The sequence below is a fragment of the Lucilia sericata genome, unplaced genomic scaffold (genome assembly GCF_015586225.1).
Source record: "Lucilia sericata isolate MDLA Ls3-8-SP2 unplaced genomic scaffold, ASM1558622v1 Contig000644F_arrow, whole genome shotgun sequence".
NCBI classification, from domain to species: Eukaryota; Metazoa; Arthropoda; class Insecta; order Diptera; family Calliphoridae; genus Lucilia; species Lucilia sericata.
The window spans coordinates 42,402-61,695 of NW_023994650.1; the positions used below are offsets into that span (position 1 = coordinate 42,402).

The following is a 19,294-nucleotide window of genomic DNA, read 5'->3' on the forward strand; positions in this document are numbered from 1 at the left end:
ATTCACAATAAATACAGCATTATTACAATTAAGACCACAAACGACAAGCGTTTTTTTAAAAGATGTGACATTGACACATATTTAGGTGTTTTTTGATGTATGTTTCTCAAGTGCTTCGGCATAAGATCGTCCAAAGCACGGTATACTTAACGCCTTGGTTCAAAGTATTAACATTTATAGGATTTATCACCGGTAAACAATATTAAACAAATAAAACAACTGCGTTATCGTCTAACATGTATCAATAATGTTTAGCAATCACAATAGTTATAACTGGAAATAAAGGTAAACAAATATATTTCTTTATCTTTAAAAAGATCGCAATAATATAAAATATAGTAAATCCTAATTGTAATAATACATTTAAATAAATGTATTAAATATTTTTTATAAAAACTTTGCAAATTTTATACATATGTATATTTCTTAATATTAATTATGTTGCAGCATCTTTTTGTTGTTCTTGTTCTAGATTAGATTTTTCCGCTTCCGCCTTTTTAAAATGTTCAATTTTGTGGTTTTTTAATTCGCCATAAAATTTAAACGACATAGGACATTGTTCACACATATAGGTATTCTCACCGATATGTGTTCTCAAGTGTTTTGTTAAGTCGTTACTTTGAGCATAGGCCCGTTCACAATATTTACATTTGTAGGGTTTCTCCCCAGTATGGGTACGCATGTGACGTAACATAGTTTTACGTGCTGTGAAACTGTAATATACAGATTTTATAGGTTGTTTAGTTTTTGCCGGAAACTTTTTTTAGGAAACTTTTGTTTCTGTGTGTGAGAAAAAGAGAACAAAATATCAACCATATCTTTCTCCCACACACACAAAATCAAAAGTTTTCCTGTGTGAACCGCCACTTTTATTAAAAAAATTTTCAACTTAAAAAAATTACTTACGTCATACTGCACTCACTACACTTAAACGAACGCAATCCCAAATGTGTCATTTTGTGATTGATTAAGGTACATGCTCGAGTAAAACTTGACCCACATATATCGCAGACATGTGCCTTAACCTTTGAATGCGTTGGCAAATGCTTCTTTACATCCGATTTGCAATTAAAACGAGTGGGACATTCGGGACACTGGTATTTCTTCAAATCCAAATGCCGTTCCATATGTTGAATCAGACTACTTTTACTGCAAAATGTTTTACCACATTTAGGACATAGATTGGGATTTTCCGTACTATGTATACGCATGTGTTCCGTTAAAGCCGCATTATTGCGAAATTCTTTATCACACATCAAACATATTAGATTTTCCTGGTCTTTATGCCGTTTTATGTGTTCCTCTAGATGGGCGCGTACAACAAATATCTTTTCACATTCGTCACATTTAAGTTTTTCCACCTCAGGATGTTGGCTGATTGTGTGAGTAGTTAAATTTTTTTTGGTGGTAAAATTGAACTCACATACCATGCAGGAATAATAGTTTTTCTTATGTTTGTGTTCTAACAGATGCATGGCAAGTGTTCCTCTATTACGGCAACGTCGTGGGCATACAGGACACTTAATGCCCTTAGGGGGTGTGGGTGTGTCTAATTGGCCTGATTCTTTTTTATGCTTAAACATATGAATCTTTAGAGTGTTAAGACAGGCAAAGCGATATGTACAAACTTTACATTCATGAGGTCGATCTGCGGAATGCACCCTACTGTGACGTGTTAGACAATAAGGACGTTTGAATACTTTTTCGCATTTATCACAAGCATATTTAAGTTTGTTTATATTACTGCCATTGGTTCTAAAAAACAAATCATTATGTAATATTAATAAGTTTATTATGAAAAAATATACATACTTCTTTACTTTCTTGTTGATGCTATTTCCAGAATCAGTATTTGTTATTTCTTTCTCTTTTGTCTCTTTTGAGTTGTCTCTGGAAAAAAATATTAAAAATATTATTTTTTTTTTGTTACAAACCATTTTGCTTACAATTCATCATCTTGAGACTCCTCCTCAGTTTCCGTTAAAAATTCTCGTTCATCCATAATTATAGAACCATCTAATTCTTCCCAATCCTCTTCATTCAAAGCCTGCTTAACTTTGTCGCTTTTAGTACTTTTTGGCTCAATCTGTCTTTTATGTATTCTATAGTGTGCTGCGAAGGATGTTGGTTTTTCAAACGATTTAGGACATTGAGAACATTTATATTTATAGGAATTCTTATTTATATGAACATCTTCTTTAGCATTATTTGTACATTTTAATTTATGCTCCGCCAAACGTTTTAAACTGCAGAAACTCTTCGCACAATGCAGGCAAATAAAATTGCACTTAGGCTGCTTTAATTTTCTACGTCTAAACATTTCCATAAACACATATTAGTCAAAATATATTAAATTACTTATTATTACTTACTTTAAAGATTTTTTCATGTATTTTTCTTTTAACAAATAGAATTTATCATTGCTATAAAAAAAATATAATTATAGATAATTTTATAGTTTCCAATTATTGTCTTTTCCCACATACCTATTTTCCTGAATCTCCTGCTTAACGCATATTCTGTCTGCCTCAGCTTCACCTTGATATATTGATCTATCGGGATCTTCTTTAATATCCATAGGAATTTCATCGAATGGAAACATGTTGGTGGGGATATTGCAAACATTTCCCTGATCCTGTTTTAAACAACTGACCGATTCCAAACATTGTTGATGAAACTTATAAGCTAAAACCAATTTATCCAAACAATCAATACATATCCATTGTGTGAGTGTTAAGATTTGATTTTCCAATAGGGGTGGCACAATTTTAAACAGTATTTCCAAAATTGTTAAGTTTTCCAAAAGTATCTCATTGAGATTGTGTGCCTCATCGGAATTGCAGAGGCAAGTGAGGCAGGTTTTAAATGAATACTCCATGATGGTGGAAAATCTTCTTAAATATGGGTCGTAAATAGTCAAGCTCCAGCTGGGTCAAATGTGAATCTTCAAATGTCTGCACAAACTAAAGGAATAAATTTTCTATTAAAAAAAAAAAACAGTGAATATATATATTATTTTCTTATTTTACTTACTAAACTGTAATACACATTATTATATTAATTATTTAATTCTCATTTTTATTTCTACATAAAAATAATACAATTATTATTGTGTATCAAACGCAAAATGTAAACAAACACTGTTTTATCGACATATAACAATATTCACCTAACATAACAAATAATTCACAATAAATAGAACATGTAACTGCAATTAAGACCACAAACGACAAAAAAAAAAAGCTAATTTGCCAATTTGGATGTGACAGTTCCACTATTTCTAACGATTTTTAAATATGATTTTTTGCATACTTTCGGTCGTAAAATAAGTATTCATGTGACTTTTAAATGAAGTATTTTTTAGCGCACTTTTCAAAATGTTCTTTTTCTATAAAATACAATTTATTTTGTATTAATTAACTGCTTATAATATTATTATATGTAAAATGCTTATGTTTTCAACTAAATATATAACTAAAAATCTAAAACTAAATTTTAATTACTGAGATTCTTTAAATCTAAATTGTCTTGTTGATGCTGTTGTTGTTGCCTTGCTACAACATCTTCCAGTTTTGTTTGTTCCACCATGTTATTATGATCTATTAAGGGCAAGTGGTGTTGATAACTGGGTATTCCCATGGGTAAATTATGTATTTGTTCATTTTTCATTTGATTATGTTGCTGCTGTTGTTCTTGTAATGATAATAGTGGCTGTGCTGGTTGCTGTTGTGTTGGTGTTAATTGCTGTTTCTCTTGCTCTTGCTCTTGCTGTGGTGTAGTTATTTGTTCGTTTGCTTCATGTTGTTGTGCTTCTTCGGACATTTTTTGTGCCTGCTGCAAAAGTTTTTGCGCCATTTTATAATGCTGAGATTGATGTTGCCTTAATTCCGCTTGATATTTAAAGGCCATGGGACATTGATCACACATGTAGGTGTTTTCGCCTACATGGGTTCTCAAGTGTTTTGTTAAATCTCCACTTTCGGCATAAGCACGTTCACAGTATTTACATTTATAGGGTTTCTCACCCGTATGAGTGCGCATGTGACGACGGAGATGATAAATTATTGCAAATCTGTAAAAGTTAGTTTAAACATTTGAATAACACAGATTTATATAGGGAAGATTTCGAGCAATTCCCATATTATATCATTGTAATAGAAATCGTATTTTTTTAATAAAAACTTTGGTTTCTTAATAAAATCTCAAAATATGAATGTATCTCTTTAGAACTGAATAGCTTTCATTTCACCAAGACAAGTAACTTCTTGAAATAGTTAATCTTTACAATATTACGGTAGCATTTAATTGCCCGCAAACTGGTCAGTTTGAAATAGTCAATCTTTATTAAAATTGAACTCAAGTCGAACTATTTGGATTACTTAATCTATGTAATAATAGGTACTTACGTCATACTGCACTGATCACACTTAAACGGTCTCTCTCCCGAATGCAGCAGCTTATGTTTCTGCAGGGAATAAGCTCTCGTAAAACGTGATCCGCATATATCACAGACATGAGGCTTAGCATTTGAATGTGTCGAAGCATGTTTTATCAAATCTGATCTACAGTTAAAACGGCTGGGACACTCTGGACACTGGTATTTCTTCAGACCCGTATGCCTTTCCATATGTTGGCGTAAATTACTCGCACTGCGGAATGTTTTACCACATTGGGGACACAAATAAGGACTCTCACCGCTATGGGTGCGCATGTGTTCTTTCAATGTATTAGTGTAACCAAACTCCTTTTCACATATCAGACACACTAGATTCTTATTGCCTTTGTGGCGATTTAAATGTTCCACCAGATGGGCATGTAAAACAAAAGTTTTATCACATTGATCACACTTGTGTTTTTCCACCTCGGGATGTTTGTTAGTGATATGTTCGGTTAAGGATCTAACGGACATAAAATTACGCTGGCAAACCATACAGGGATAGTTGGCTTCGGAGGCATTGCGTGTGTGTATTTGACGATGAGCAGATAAAGAGGCTTGTTTCTCAAAACGTCTAGGACAATCGGGACACTTAAAGCCTTCTGGACGTGATTGGGAGTTGAAATTTCCTTGTGTTTCATTTTCATGCTGAAACAGATGAGCTTTTAGGATATTAACGGTGGCAAAACGATATTTACAAATTTCACATTCATGTGGTCTGGTCAGAGAATGTACAGAACTGTGACGTTTCAAACGATAAGGACGATCGAATACTTTGCCGCACATTTCACAGGGAAAGTTGCCGCTTCTTTTATTGCTGCTATTGGGCCTTAAAGAGGTGGTAAAAATATTTACATTTAAGTTGTTCTTTGTATATAGCATATACAACTTACTTTTCTATTTCCCCTATGCCGGTATCCACAAAATCAATATTTTTAGTTTCTTTTGGCTCCTGCTTAGCAAAAAGATCCTTTTCCGAATTGTCACTATGAGCAGTATAAAAAATTATTCTAAAAAAATACTACAGTTTGCAATTAACTTACTCTGAATCCTCATAATCATTATTAAACCATTCACCTTGAGCATCAAAATCATCCATGGGTTCTTCAAAGATTTGTGGTGTAATTTCGATTTCTTCCTTTACCACCACCTTAGCTATTTTATCTACATTATTGCTGGTGCCCTCTTCTAAATCCTGTACAGGATATTCCTCTTCAGCTTCCTCTAAACTAGTCTCAACCTTTTTACATTTATTGTTTTTAATAAAATCCTTTTTCTTATGCACTTTATAATGCGCTGAGAAGGAGGCTTTCTTCTCAAAACTTTTAGGACAATCAGGACATTTAAATGTTAGCATATGCTTCGTATCTAAATACTTTTCTTCTGCATTAGTATTCCGCTTTTCAACTTCAGTGGTTTTTGTTTCCTCTAAAAACTCTTCGGTTTCAGATATCTCTTTATTATCCTTATTTTCAATACTGTCATTTTTGTCAGCTGCCTTTATATCACCATTGGCGTGTGTCAACATATGAGCTTTTAAAGTTTTCTCTAGCGTAAAGCGAGTATTGCAGATTTCACATGAATAGCCACGTTTTTTCTCATGTATGGCGTTATGTTGCTTTAGGCGATTTACACTGCTAAACTCTTTACCACATTCTGAGCAGGGAAAACTGCCTTTAAGTCGATTTAGTTTTCCAGGTCTGTTGGGAGGTAGAAATTTGATGAGTTTTTGTTTAAAGTAGGAATATTTTGTAAATAACTTACTTTTCAAAAGGTTCCAATTTTAAAGGTGATTTTTTGGAAGATCTTTCCTTTAAAACTGAGAGCTTTTCATTGCTGTTGAAAAAATATATAGATTTATTAAAATAAACGTTAAGAAAGGCTCATATGGATGAAATTTAATGATATTTGAACTCCAATTTATCTAATTCAACTAAAAAACTCACCTGCCTATTACTGCAGTATTCTTTCGCTTTAAACACTTACCTAGAATCTGTATCACTACCACCACCACCACCATCATCTCCACCTTCCGGCCCCCAATCATTATCATTATCCGATGCTATGTTACCCTCCAATTCATCCGGTTGTATTTCACATTCAAAACAAGCATCCTCCTCTAGCTCTTGTTTCATCTTAAAACTTGACTCACCCGTCAAAGGATCCAGGATTTTCTCCAATTTTGGCTGCGTCTCAAAAACAGCAATGCCCAGCAAATCATGCAGACGATTATTAGTCTCAATGCACAATTGTTGAAATTTATAGCCCGTCAATAATTTGTCCACACAGGTCTGACACACTAAGGTGGAAAATTGTGAGGTGGTCTTAATATCTATTTGGGGCACTATACCATCTAACATTTCTAGGATTTTGTAATTCTCCTCCACATAGTCGAACAATTGATGATAATGATGGGCAGAACTTAGACAAGTTCGGCACTTTGCCGACAAATCACTAGACATTTTGTTGTTTTTTTTTTTTAACTAAACAACTAAAACATTATGCTTAAACTTAAATTTAATACTAATTTGTAAAATTTATACAAAAAAAAATTAATTTTGTGGATATCAACAAAAAATTGCAGATGTTTCTTTTTTTTTCTCACTAAAATGCAATCAATCACAATGGTTAATAAGACTAAACACTATTATCGACAAACAAATGAAAACAAATTCTAATTGTAATGCAGTGCCAAGTGATAACACTAAAAAAACAGCTGTTGGCTATAATTAGCATGTTTAGTGGATTGATAGCTCAGCTGGGTGGTTTTACAACGTTTTTTAATAAAATTTCATAATTTTCTATAATACATAGTAGATTTTTGTATAAAAATGAATGTAACAAAACATTATTTTAAGTTATTTAATAATATTAGGTCTTTAAACTTACGATATGCCTTCAATTTAAGATTTGTTAGTAATACAGCCAATCCAGCGGCTGAAAGTGCTCAGGAGGGTACCACACATTTTGGTTTCCAGACCGTCAAAGAGGAAGAAAAACAACAAAAGGGTAAGTTTTAAAGCAAAAAACTAATTATTTTCATTAATAGTTTACTATTTTTTTTTTAATTCAGTGCACAAAGTCTTTGAAGATGTGGCCAAATCGTATGACCTCATGAACGATGCCATGTCTATGGGTATTCATCGTTTATGGAAGGATATGTTTATCGAAAGATTAGGACCCACACCTGGTACCCGCTTATTGGATATGGCAGGTGGTACTGGTGATATTTCTTTTAGATATTTGAAATATTTACAAAATCAAGCCAATCCCCAGGGTAAACAAAGTCATGTCACTGTCTCCGATATTAATCAGCATATGTTGAATGTGGGTGAGGAAAGAGCCAAACGTTTGGGCCTTACCCAAGAGAAATTGCCTAATATTACAATAGACTGGAAGTGTGCTAATGCCGAAGAGCTGCCTTTCGCCGATAATACCTACAATGCCTATACCATAGCTTTTGGTATAAGAAATTGTACACATATAGATAAGGTGGAACTTGCTAGGCTCCTATAAATTCACAAATTGTTCTATTTCAAATTTTGCTTAATTTTCAGGTGTTACGTGAAGCTTATCGTGTCTTACAGCCGGGCGGCCGTTTTATGTGTTTGGAATTTAGCCATTTGGAAAATGATACCATGCAATGGCTGTATGATCAATATTCCTTCCAGGTCATACCACCCATGGGTCAAATATTAGCTGGCCAATGGCAGCCCTATCAGTATTTGGTAGAAAGTATACGTAAATTCCCCAAACAAGAGGATTTTAAGCGTATGATCGAAGAGGCCGGTTTCGAAATGGTTCGTTATGAAAATTTAACCTTTGGTGTGGTCAGCATACATTCGGGTTTTAAGTTGTAATCTTAATTTTTATTGTTGTTAACGTTTCATTGTACAAAATTTAGTATTTTGTTAGAATTTTTATTGTATTAAAAAGTTTTTTAATAAAAAAATTTTCAACTTTATTTCACAAAGTATTTTTGAATGTTATTTTATTTTTTTATTAATTAATAATATACAGCAAAACATAAAATTATTATTTTTTATTTATTTATTTGTGTTCTCTCTAATATGTATACTAAACCTTCAACTACAAACTAATGCCTTAAAAGTATAAAGAAATGTTGATTTCTTTAAAAAATAATAAATTAAAAAAAATAGTTAAAAATTGTTTCCATTTTAAATAATTTAAGACAAATAATAAAATTATTAAAATAATTCAGTTCTAAAAATAATATAAAGTTTTCAACTAATTAAAGGATCTGTTCGTTAAACTTTTTATATATTTTTTGTATTAAAATATTTAATTTTTTATCAGTTTGAATTCAAAATAATTAATACATTTTTTTAAATTAAGATTTCTGTTTAAAAAATCGTTCATATTTTATAAAAATTCATGTCTAAACTTTAAAAACAACTGTATTTGTTTAAACAATCACAGTAAAGTCATTCACAATAGTCAAAAACATAAAATTTTCGTTTCTGAAAGGATATTTATAGAAAATTTTCTTTTCAAACGTATTTTGTATAAAATTTTGTTATTCGGAAAGTTTTTTGAATAGAATTAATCTCCCAGAAACAATTTTGAATTAAAGTTTGAGTTTTATTAAAAAACAAATTGAAATAAAACTTTTTTAAAAAAGGCTTTTAGTAAAAATATTTTTTAGAATATTTTTGTGTAAACATTTCCTTTCAGAAAGAATTTTGAATGAACATTTGCTTTCAGAAAGAATTTTGATGGGAGTTTTTTAATTAGAAAGAGTTTTGAATGAAATTTTTCTCTTAGAAAGAATTTCGAATGAATTCTTCTATTTATAAACAATTTTTAATAAAACTGTTTCTTTCAGAACGAATTTTCGATGAAGTTATTCTTTGATATAGAAATTTGATTGAATTTTTTCATATAGAAAGAATTTTGAATGAATTTGTCACATTTAGGAAAAATTTTAAATGGAATCTTTTATTCAGAAAGTAAAATTTTTTTATTTAGAAGAAATTTCAAATAATTTTTTTTATCTAGAAAGCATACTGATTATTTTTTTCTTTTAGGGGCAAACTTGAATTAAATTTTTCTTTACAAGAGAATTTTGGAAAAAAATTGAAGATTTGTGAATGATTTTTAAATGAAATTTTTCTTTTAGAAAGAATTTTGAATGGAATTTTTCTTTTAGAAAGTATTTAGAATCAAATTTTTCTTTACGAGAGAATTTAGAGAAAATGTGTTTATTGTGAATGAATTTTAGAAAGACTTGAATGACATTTTTCGTTTAGAAAGAATTTTTAATTAAATTTTTCTTCAAGAAGGAATTTTTATTGAAAATATATCTTTTAGAAAGAATTTAGAATCAAACTTTTCTTAAAGAAAGAATTTTTTATTGAAAATTTATTGTTCAGAAAGAATTTTGAATAAAATTTTTCTTTACGAGAGAATTTTGAAAAAGTTTGTTCATTGTGAATGAATTTTAGAAAGAATTTTGAATGAAATTTTTCTTTAAGAATTTTTAATGAAATTTTTATTGAAAATACATCTTTTAGAAAGAGTTTTGAATGAAAATTTTGTTTAAGAAAGAATTTAGAATAAAATTTTTCTTTTAGAAAGTATTTAGAATCAAACTTTTCTTAAAGAAAGAATTTTTATTGAAAATTTATTGTTGTGAAAGAATTTTGAATAAAATTTTTCTTTACGAGAGAATTTTGAAAAAGTTTGTTCATTGTGAATGAATTTTAGAAAGTATTTTGAATGAAATTGTTCGTTTGAAAAGAGTTAGAAAGAGTTTTGAATTTTGTTTAAGAATTTAGAATAAAATTTTTCTTTTAGAAAGTATTTAGAATCAAACTTTTCTTAAAGAAAGAATTTTTTATTGAAAATTTATTTTTGAGAAAGAATTTTGAATAAAATTTTTCTTTACGAGAGAATTTCGAAAAAGTTTGTTCATTGTGAATGAATTTTAGAAAGAATTTTGAATGAAATTTTTCTTTAAGAAAGAATTTTTATTGAAAATACATCTTTTAAAAAGAATTTTGTATAAAATTTTTCTTCAAGAGATAATTTTGTAAAAGATTTTTCATTGTGAATGAATTTTGAATAAAATTTTTGTTTTTAGAAAGAATTAGGCTGGAAATTTTTATTGAGATTTTGTTATAGAAAGAATTTTGAATAAAATTTTTCTTTACGAGAGAAAAAAGTTTGTTCATTGTGAATGAAATTTTTGTTTTTTTTTTTTAATTTTAAACAAATTTTAAAGAAAATAGAAAGAAATTTATTGTTTAGAATTTCGAACAGGCGGCCCCGTATTAAAAAAAAAAAAGTTTTTTAAAAATAATATTTAATTAATTTTTCTTAAAAAAAAAATAATAATTTTTAAATTAAAGTATTTTATTTTCATTTCTTTCATAACTAAATTTATTAATATATTTAATATATATTTAATGTATAGATAGTATATAGTTAGCTTTACTAAATTTTGTTTTTATTTTTTTGTTTAATGTTCATTTGTTTTTGTTGTTTATTTTATTAATTAAAGTTTAGTGTTATTTAATTACTAAAAATAATGATAATTTGTAAGGGGATTTTATAATTGTAAATGTTATTTTATAATTATAGTGTTTTTTGTTATAGTTTTATAAGATAATATAATTAATATTATAATTATATAATAATTATAATTTATTTATAGTTTTTTTTTTAGTTTAAATTATAGAAGTTTCCATAAAAACAGAAAAAAAAACTTAAGAAACATTCTATAGAAAAAAGTCCATAAATTAAGCGTCGTTTTGGTTTTCTTTTTTAAAGTAATATTTAAACTTAAATATTATAGTGTGTTTTCCTTTTAAATATTAAGACAAAATTGTTGTTTTTATTACTTTTTAAAAAAAAAAAAGTAAATTTCTTCTCTTTCTTCTTGCTGTTTTTTAAAAGTTAACTTCTTCGACTTTTTCAGCATCAGACTTAAGATCTTGCATAAGCAATTCATGGCATGATTTGGGTATTAAAGTACCCACGATTTTCTCGCCCTCCGTAGTTTTCATGCGTATAACTTGCATTTTATTGTTGGCATTACGTGTGGACAAAATTTGTTCTACACGCGACCACACCGACAGTACAGAGCCGGCCAAAACATAATACAAACGTTGACGTAAACCCACCTATAGAAACAAAACAAAAACAAAAAAAAAAGAAACATTACATCCTATTGTTTATTTCTTTACCCTCTACTCTACCTCCGGCACACTTACCTCACATTCCTGTCCCATATTAACATTACGACAATTACCATTCCAATAGGCATGTGAACAAGTATTAACGGATGCATCATACTGTTGCGTCCAGTGTACTTCGGCCTCTGTCATGCCCACCTTTTTGTATTTCTTTTCTATCTCCGCCAAAGATTCGTGTCGTACTTGCAGACCCGTATTGGGTCGATAGATTTGAAACATAATATCTTTTTTACTGGGTTTTTCTTTCTTTTTATTATTCGGCTGCTGGCTGTTGGTTACAGTGGGGGCTTCAATTTCAACGGCTAAGATGGCGGTACGTTTGTTGTTGCGTACCTGATGCGACAAATAGAAACCTTCATTGCTGCTAATCAAATCGGCGTATCTGGGGGTAGAGGGTAGAAAGAAAAGTAGAAAACTTTGTTGTGCATTAAGAAAATTTGAACTTACTTGTCCATAGCCTCCTGCCAAATCATGCCTCTTTCCACACGCACGGTATGCAGCTCAGTGGGCGCTTTGCCGGTAGCATGTTTACGCAAGAAACGCACCAATTTCACGCGGGTAACATTCTCGCCTGCCGCACCCAAATCTACAAAAAACAAAAGAATTTAATAAATCTATCGCTTTCTCCCCCTTCCCTTCCTATAACTCACCCAAAATACCCAAATCAAAACGTCCTCCCTTCTTGGCCTGATGTATAATAGCCGTCAGGGTATCGGTGAAATATTTAAATAAACGATTTTGCAACTCAACCGGCATACCCAATATTCTATTCAAAAACTTTGAAATATTATTATAATCCTTGTCCAAACTTAAGATGCCCGGACTAGATTCACTATTCACAATAAGACCCACACCCACTAAGGCGCCAGCAATATCCTTAAAGAAATCACCACGATAATCGTTGGGTGGTGGTACTAAAGGCTGTTCATAGCCCATTATAGTTTTCATCACAGTTTCTAAAGCCGTGCGGCCATATTTGTTGTCTATATTGAATTGAGACAAATCACGGGTCTCGGTAGCCCTACGATCACCATGTGTGAGAGCGCCCAAAGACTCTAAACGTTTGGCTACGGTGGAGGCGAAACGTCGTTCTCCCGCCAGATCGGAAATTAAGAAAATATACTCGGGAGCATTGACCTGATTGGAACGATGTGTACGACCAAACTGTTGGATGGCACGATCAGCTGACCAGGGCAATTCGAGTGTAATATGGACACGTCGCCTTTGATTGCGCACTCTACGATCACTTTGCAATGAAATACCACTGGAGGCGGCCTCGGATATAATGGCTACATCCTTGTGGCCATCCATGAATCTTTGTTTCTCTGTTATATTTAAAGTTTCTAAAGGAACATCTTGTTCAGAACGTGACTCATACTGTATGGAGCCATCATCCGATTGTACCACTCTACCCTTGCGACCGGTCATTTCGGCCACATTGTCTGGACCTCCCAACTCATCAATCAATTGATCTAAGGTATTGGGTGGCAAACGATCACCTAACACTTCTATTTTACGCAATAATTCCTCTTTCATGGAACAAGCTCGCTCAATAGCATCTTTGGGTGGTGGACCATAGTTTAAGCGCACGCCATGAACTCCCACTTGGGTCACTGTGCCCTTGAGTTCTTGTTTCTTTTGCAATAAATCTTGGATTTTATCTTGCGTCGATTGTGGAGGTTTCTTTTTGGGCGGTGACACTGTAACAGCTAAAGCTGTAGAGGAAACTATGTTGTTATTGTTAGAGGTGGTGGAGATGTTATTATTTGTGTTGTTGTTGTTGGTGGAGGCATTGGTTTCCTTTGTTTTAACCTTCTTTTTTAATTTCTTCTTTTTGGCCCGAGCCAACCATGGGTCATTATCAGAATCTGAACCACTGCAGAAGGGATTAAAATCGGAGGATTCATAGCTGTCGCTATGATTACCTGTATCGGATTCCTCTGATTCTGAATTGGAGAGTTTGTAGTCTGACTCTTTGCCCGATTCATTTTGTGAGTCGTTATCATCATCGGAATCATTCCAGGAATTGTTGCGTGATTTTTTATTGGCATGCAAATCCTGACGTGAGGATTTACGTTTATTGGCGGAGGAGGAGGGAGGTTCTTCTTTAATTTTATTTTTGGCTGTAACCTCAGCAATAATGGACTGTATAGATTTTTTATCTTCCGAGGGAGCAGTAAGACCCAATATGCGATTGATACGATTGCGATCGGGTGCAGGAAAATGCTTCTCCACCAGAGATTGGAAAACGCCTCTGAAAGAATGAATAAGTAAGTAAGTAATGGATGGAATAATGTCTGAGCTATAGATAGACTATATTATTGACTATAAACTTGTCCAAAGATACACTATAGTGTAGTCAGGCTATATGTAGTTCCGACTAAAGTCCACAGTCCAGGCTATTGTATATCCTTTGTCTAGTCTAAAGTCATTCTGCAGGCGAGGCTATATTCTGCCAATAGACTTCATTATTCACATTCTATAGCCCAGACTATAGCATGTCTACAATCCAGTATATAGTTCCGACTATTGTCTGCCTATAATGTTGAATATAGTCTTTTTAAAGTCCAGAATACAGTGTATTTTCAGTCTGCCAATAGTCAAGACAATAGTTCTTCTATAGTCCAGACTACAGTCTGCTTGTTGTCCAGACAGACTACAGACTACAGTCCCTCTATAGTACAGACTTCAAGATTTTAGTCTGTCTATAGTCAAGACTTTTTCAAAGACAAAACTTAAAGTAAAATTTATTAATTTTTTAAGACTCACTTGGCTGTTGAAACAAAATCTGTCAATTCACCATCCTCTCTTTCCAATTGTTCCAGAGTGCGAGCCTCACCCGTCGACTGTAAACCTATAACCACACATTTGCCATATTTAATAGCTTCGCGAGCTATTTGTACAACATGATTAACTTTGGCCGCTATACAAAGATATTTGAAAAATCTTTGATGGGAAGACCAGAATTGACCCCACATGGTCTTTTTCATGCGACTTTCAGCATCGATTAACTCAGCAGCCTCGGTAAATTTTTGCATAGCTTCGACCCACTAAAGCAGACAAGAGCAATAAACAATGGTCCACTCTCAACTCAACAAAAAAAAAACACTTACCAAATCGACAGATTCATCGTAAATCTTGCGAAACTCTTTAGACAAATTAACCTCTTCGATTTTGAAAGTAACACCATGGAAACTTAGCTGTCTAGCAATATACATGCCTCTCAATTTCATATCCATAGCCACTATTTCCATAGCGCCCACACCTCTGCAAAAATTTTTGATTATTCGATTTTGAATTAAAAATTGTATGTTTGTTTCACCCACCTCTTCTCTACCGCCATTATGAAATCATTAAATGTAGGAAATGCTGTACCCTGACCCCATAAACCCAAACGCACCATATAGGCCATATTTTTAGGTTCCGAAGCACCTGTAGCTGAAGCATAAACCACTCTAGCTTTGGGTAATTTATTTTGTAATTCTAAAACTGTGAGACCAGTTTTGGTGGCTTTGCCCGAGCCCACGGGACACAAGTTTTTAGCCTTGTGACATTCATCAAACACTATGAGACCATCAAAGTCTTCGCCACACCACTGCAGCAGCTGTTTAAGTCTTGATTTGTATTTACCAGTCTTATTATTCGATTCTCCAATTAAAGCCGAGTAAGTGCTAAATATAACACCTTTTTTACAATTGTTATTAACATCCGAATTGATTTTGGCATATTTAAACTAAAAAAAAAAAATATAAGAAAACATAAATTTCTAAATCAAATTTTTATTGAAAAAAAATCCGAAAACCTACCTTATTCAAAGCATGCACCTCTATCCGTCCTGCCCCTATATCACCCAAATCTCTTTCGGCATCATATTTCAAATCATTCGATACCGATATCCATAAAGCTTTCTTTCTACCCTTCATATAATTCTCATAGATAATGCCGGCTATAGTTCGCCCTTTGCCCACACCAGCACCATCACCTATAAGAAAACCAGCACGACTACCATCGGGCAGCAGGTGATCATGAGCCTGTGAGGCATATGTTATCGATTCCAATTGTAAAGCACTCAATTGACCACTTTGTATTGTTTCGAGAGGTATGGACAATCTATAGTAAACATCACAGGGTTCTACGGATGATAGAGAAGCTGTCTCGACTACAGGATCAGGATGTTTTTTACCCAATTTTACTGTAAATGGGAACAATTAAAAATTGTATTTTCTTTTCATTTAAGGATGCTTAAAGATGAAGCTTACATTTGGCTGGCCAATATTCGGCATAAGTTTCGGCTACACCCATTTCCTCATAATCGGCCTCATCTTCTTCGGGTTGCATAATGGGTGTGGTAACCTAGAAAAAGGTCAGAAAATATAAAAACTTTATATTATTGATATAAACTAATGTTCTGTTCTAGGTTAGTTCCAGTTCAGTTCTAGTTTAGTTCTAGTTCAGTTCTAGTTCAATTCTAGTTCAGTTCTAGTTCAGTTCTAGTTCATTTCTAGTTCATTTCTAGTTCAGTTCTAGTTCAGTTCTAGTTCAGTTCTAGTTCAGTTCTAGTTCAGTTCTAGTTCAGTTCTAGTTCAGTTCTAGTTCAGTTCTAGTTCAGTTCTAGTTCAGTTCTAGTTCAGTTCTAGTTCAGTTCTAGTTCAGCTCTAGTTCAGTTCTAGTTCAGTTCTAGTTCAGTTCTATTTCAGTTCTAGTTTAGTTCTAGTTCTAGTTCAGTTGTAGTTCAGTTCTAGTTCAGTTCTAGTTCAGTTCTAGTTCAGTTTCTAGTTCAGTTCTAGTTCAGTTCTAGTTCAGTTCTAGTTCAGTTCTAGTTCTAGTTCAGTTCTAGTTCAGTTCTAGTTCAGTTCTAGTTCAGTTCTAGTTCAGTTCATTCAGTTCAGTTCTAGTTCAGTTCTAGTTCAGTTCCAGTTCAGTTCTATTTCGGTTATATTTCAGTTCAGTTCTAGTTCAGTTCTAGTTCAGTTCTAGTTCAGTTCTAGTTCAGTTCTAGTTCAGTTCTAGTTCAGTTCTAGTTCAGTTCTAGTTCAGTTCTAGTTCAGTTCTAGTTCAGTTCTAGTTCAGTTCTAGTTCAGTTCTAGTTCAGTTCTAGTTCAGTTCTAGTTCAGTTCTAGTTCAGTTCTAGTTCAGTTCTAGTTCAGTTCTAGTTCAGTTCTAGTTCAGTTCTAGTTCAGTTCTAGTTCAGTTCTAGTTCAGTTCTAGTTCAGTTCTGTTCAGTTCTAGTTCAGTACTAGTTCAGTTCTAGTTCAGTTCTAGTTCAGTTCTAGTTCAGTTCTAGTTCAGTTCTAGTTCAGTTCTAGTTCAGTTCTAGTTCAGTTCTAGTTCAGTTCTAGTTCAGTTCTAGTTCAGTTCTAGTTCAGTTCTAGTTCAGTTCTAGTTCAGTTCTAGTTCAGTTCTAGTTCAGTTCTAGTTCAGTTCTAGTTCAGTTCTAGTTCAGTTCTAGTTCAGTTCTAGTTCAGTTCCAGTTCAGTTCTAGTTCAGTTCTAGTTCAGTTCAAGTTCAGTTCAAGTTCAGTTCTAGTTCTAGTTCAGTTCTAGTTCAGTTCTAGTTCAGTTCTAGTTCAGTTCTAGTTCAGTTCTAGTTCAGTTCTAGTTCAGTTCTAGTTCAGTTCTAGTTCAGTTCTAGTTCAGTTCTAGTTCAGTTCTAGTTCAGTTCTAGTTCAGTTCTAGTTCAGTTCTAGTTCAGTTCTAGTTCAGTTCTAGTTCAGTTCTAGTTCAGTTCTAGTTCAGTTCAGTTCTAGTTCAGTTCTAGTTCAGATCTAGTTCAGATCTAGTTCAGTTCTAGTTCAGTTCTAGTTCAGTTCTAGTTCAGTTCTAGTTCAGTTCTAGTTCAGTTCTAGTTCAGTTCTAGTTCAGTTCTAGTTCAGTTCTAGTTCAGTTCTAGTTCAGTTCTAGTTCAGTTCTAGTTCAGTTCTAGTTCAGTTCTAGTTCAGTTCTAGTTCAGTTCTAGTTCAATTCTAGTACAGTTCTAGTTCAGTTCTTGTTCAGTTCTAGTTCAGTTCTAGTTCAGTTCTAGTTCAGTTCTAGTTCAGTTCTAGTTCAGTTCTAGTTCAGTTCTAATTCAGTTCTAGTTCAGTCCTAGTTCAGTTCCAGTTCAGTTCTAGTTCAGTTCTAGTTCAGTTCTAGTTCAGTTCTAGTTCAGTTCTAGTTCAGTTCTAGTTCAGTTCTAGTTCAGTTCTAGTTCAGTTCTAGTTCAGTTCTAGTTCAGTTCTAGTTCAGTTCTAGTTCAGTTCTAGTTCAGTTCTAGTTCAGTTCTAGTTCAGTTCTAGTTCAGTTCTAGTTCAGTTCTAGTTCAGTTCTAGTTCAGTTCTAGTTCAGTTCTAGTTCAGTTCTAGTTCAGTTCTAGTTCAGTTCTAGTTCAGTTCTAGTTCAGTTCTAGTTCAGTTCTAGTTCAGTTCTAGTTCAGTTCTAGTTCAGTTCTAGTTCTTTGTTCAGTTCTAGTTCAGTTCTAGTTCAGTTCTAGTTCAGTTCTAGTTCAGTTCTAGTTCAGTTCTAGTTCAGTTCTAGTTCAGTTTAGTTCAGTTCTAGTTCAGTTCTAGTTCAGTTCTAGTTCAGTTCTTTCAGTTCTAGTTCAGTTCTAGTTCAGTTCTAGTTCAGTTCTAGTTCAGTTCTAGTTCAGTTCTAGTTCAGTTCTAGTTCAGTTCTAGTTCAGTTCTAGTTCAGTTCTAGTTCAGTTCTAGTTCAGTTTAGTTCAGTTCTAGTTCAGTTCTAGTTCAGTTCTAGTTCAGTTCTAGTTCAGTTCTAGTTCAGTTCTAGTTCAGTTCTAGTTCAGTTCTAGTTCAGCTCTAGTTCAGTTCTAGTTCAGTTCTAGTTCAGTTCTAGTTCAGTTCTAGTTCAGTTCTAGTTCAGTTCTAGTTCAGTTCTAGTTCAGTTCTAGTTCAGTTCTAGTTCAGTTCTAGTTCAGTTCTAGTTCAGTTCTAGTTCAGTTCTAGTTCAGTTCTAGTTCAGTTCTAGTTCAGTTCTAGTTCAGTTCTAGTTCTAGTTCAGTTCTAATTCAGTTCTAGTTCAGTTCTAGTTCAGTTCTAGTTCAGTTCTAGTTCAGTTCTAGTTCAGTTCTAGTTCAGTTCTAGTTCAGTTCTAGTTCAGTTCTAGTTCAGTTCTAGTTCAGTTCTAGTTCAGTTCTAGTTCAGTTCTAGTTCAGTTCAGTTCTAGTTCAGTTCTAGTTCAGTTCTAGTTCAGTTCTAGTTCAGTTCTAGTTCAGTTCTAGTTCAGTTCTAGTTCATGTTCTAGTTCAGTTCTAGTTACAGTTCAGTTCTAGTTCAGTTTCTAGTTCAGTTCAGTTCAGTTCTAGTTCAGTTCTAGTTAAGTTTAGTTCAGTTCTTAGTTCGTTCTGTTCATATTTCGTTCAGTTCTAGTTTCAGTTCTGCTTCAGTTCTAGTTCAGTTTCTAGTCAGTTCTGTAGTTCAGTTTCTAGTTCAGTTCTAGTTCAGTTCTAGTTCAGTTCTAGTTCATTTCTAGTTCAGTTCTAGTTCAGTTCTAGTTCAGTTCTAGTCATTTCTAGTTCAGTTCTCGTTCAGTTTCAGTTCATTTCTAGTTCAGTTCTAGTTCAGTTATCGTTCAGTTCTAGTTCAGTTCTAGTTCAGTTCCTAGTTCAGTTCTAGTTCAGTTCTAGTTTCAGTTCTAGTTCAGTTCTAGTT

At 32.9% G+C, this 19,294-nt stretch overlaps 4 protein-coding genes across 5 annotated transcripts in view; 1 reads left to right on the forward strand and 3 right to left on the reverse strand.

Annotated features, from left to right (window-relative positions):
- Window positions 1-278: 278 nt before the first annotated feature.
- LOC119606998 (zinc finger protein 883-like) lies at window positions 279-3,169 on the reverse strand. 2 transcript variants are annotated; one of them, XM_037960687.1, is made up of 7 exons: window positions 3,034-3,136; window positions 2,487-2,963; window positions 2,373-2,423; window positions 1,947-2,312; window positions 1,813-1,890; window positions 907-1,755; window positions 279-713 (listed from the first exon to the last, which is right to left on the reverse strand). In XM_037960687.1, the coding sequence occupies exons 2-7, from the start codon at window positions 2,876-2,878 to the stop codon at window positions 437-439; spliced, it is 2,013 nt and encodes a 670-aa protein (XP_037816615.1). In that variant the 5' UTR covers window positions 2,879-2,963; window positions 3,034-3,136; the 3' UTR covers window positions 279-436. The 2 variants fall into 2 exon arrangements, with proteins under 2 accessions (XP_037816615.1, XP_037816614.1); XM_037960686.1 differs by having other exon boundaries at window positions 345-713; window positions 2,487-2,980; window positions 3,034-3,169.
- Window positions 3,068-7,072, reverse strand: LOC119606997 (zinc finger protein 420-like). Its single transcript, XM_037960684.1, has 6 exons — window positions 6,422-7,072; window positions 6,200-6,271; window positions 5,479-6,135; window positions 5,329-5,421; window positions 4,407-5,264; window positions 3,068-4,072 (listed from the first exon to the last, which is right to left on the reverse strand). Exons 1-6 carry the CDS (start codon window positions 6,895-6,897, stop codon window positions 3,496-3,498), a joined length of 2,733 nt encoding a protein of 910 aa, XP_037816612.1. The 5' UTR covers window positions 6,898-7,072; the 3' UTR covers window positions 3,068-3,495.
- Window positions 7,073-7,151: 79 nt separating this feature from the next.
- Window positions 7,152-8,399, forward strand: LOC119606999 (2-methoxy-6-polyprenyl-1,4-benzoquinol methylase, mitochondrial). Its single transcript, XM_037960688.1, has 3 exons — window positions 7,152-7,444; window positions 7,509-7,927; window positions 7,993-8,399. Exons 1-3 carry the CDS (start codon window positions 7,267-7,269, stop codon window positions 8,293-8,295), a joined length of 900 nt encoding a protein of 299 aa, XP_037816616.1. The 5' UTR covers window positions 7,152-7,266; the 3' UTR covers window positions 8,296-8,399.
- Window positions 8,400-11,312: 2,913 nt separating this feature from the next.
- Window positions 11,313-19,294, reverse strand: part of LOC119606996 (protein strawberry notch) — a 33,485-nt gene continuing 25,503 nt past the window's right edge. Inside the window, exons 5-13 of the mRNA XM_037960683.1 lie at window positions 15,912-16,005; window positions 15,459-15,844; window positions 14,979-15,385; window positions 14,766-14,919; window positions 14,422-14,702; window positions 12,303-13,906; window positions 12,100-12,238; window positions 11,671-12,034; window positions 11,313-11,580 (exon numbers count right to left, since the gene is read on the reverse strand). Of these exons, the coding sequence (XP_037816611.1) occupies window positions 11,347-11,580; window positions 11,671-12,034; window positions 12,100-12,238; window positions 12,303-13,906; window positions 14,422-14,702; window positions 14,766-14,919; window positions 14,979-15,385; window positions 15,459-15,844; window positions 15,912-16,005 (3,663 nt within the window). The 3' untranslated portion in view covers window positions 11,313-11,346. The remainder of the gene's footprint in view (window positions 11,581-11,670; window positions 12,035-12,099; window positions 12,239-12,302; window positions 13,907-14,421; window positions 14,703-14,765; window positions 14,920-14,978; window positions 15,386-15,458; window positions 15,845-15,911; window positions 16,006-19,294) is intronic.

Excerpts from the sequence above, each read along its gene's own strand:
- LOC119606999 (XM_037960688.1), top strand. The coding sequence starts at position 7,267 with ATGAATGTAACAAAACATTATTTTAAGTTATTTAATAATATTAGGTCT. Across the intron at positions 7,445-7,508 it reads GGAAGAAAAACAACAAAAGG|TGCACAAAGTCTTTGAAGAT; the intron begins GTAAGTTTTAAA and ends TTTTTAATTCAG. Across the intron at positions 7,928-7,992 it reads ATTGTACACATATAGATAAG|GTGTTACGTGAAGCTTATCG; the intron begins GTGGAACTTGCT and ends CTTAATTTTCAG.
- LOC119606997 (XM_037960684.1), bottom strand. The coding sequence starts at position 6,897 with ATGTCTAGTGATTTGTCGGCAAAGTGCCGAACTTGTCTAAGTTCTGCC. Across the intron at positions 5,422-5,478 it reads AATGATTATGAGGATTCAGA|TGACAATTCGGAAAAGGATC; the intron begins GTAAGTTAATTG and ends TACTGCTCATAG. Across the intron at positions 5,265-5,328 it reads GGCATAGGGGAAATAGAAAA|GCCCAATAGCAGCAATAAAA; the intron begins GTAAGTTGTATA and ends CACCTCTTTAAG.
- LOC119606998 (XM_037960687.1), bottom strand. The coding sequence starts at position 2,878 with ATGGAGTATTCATTTAAAACCTGCCTCACTTGCCTCTGCAATTCCGAT. Across the intron at positions 2,424-2,486 it reads CAGGAGATTCAGGAAAATAG|CAATGATAAATTCTATTTGT; the intron begins GTATGTGGGAAA and ends TTTTTTTTATAG. Across the intron at positions 1,756-1,812 it reads ATCAACAAGAAAGTAAAGAA|AACCAATGGCAGTAATATAA; the intron begins GTATGTATATTT and ends TTTGTTTTTTAG.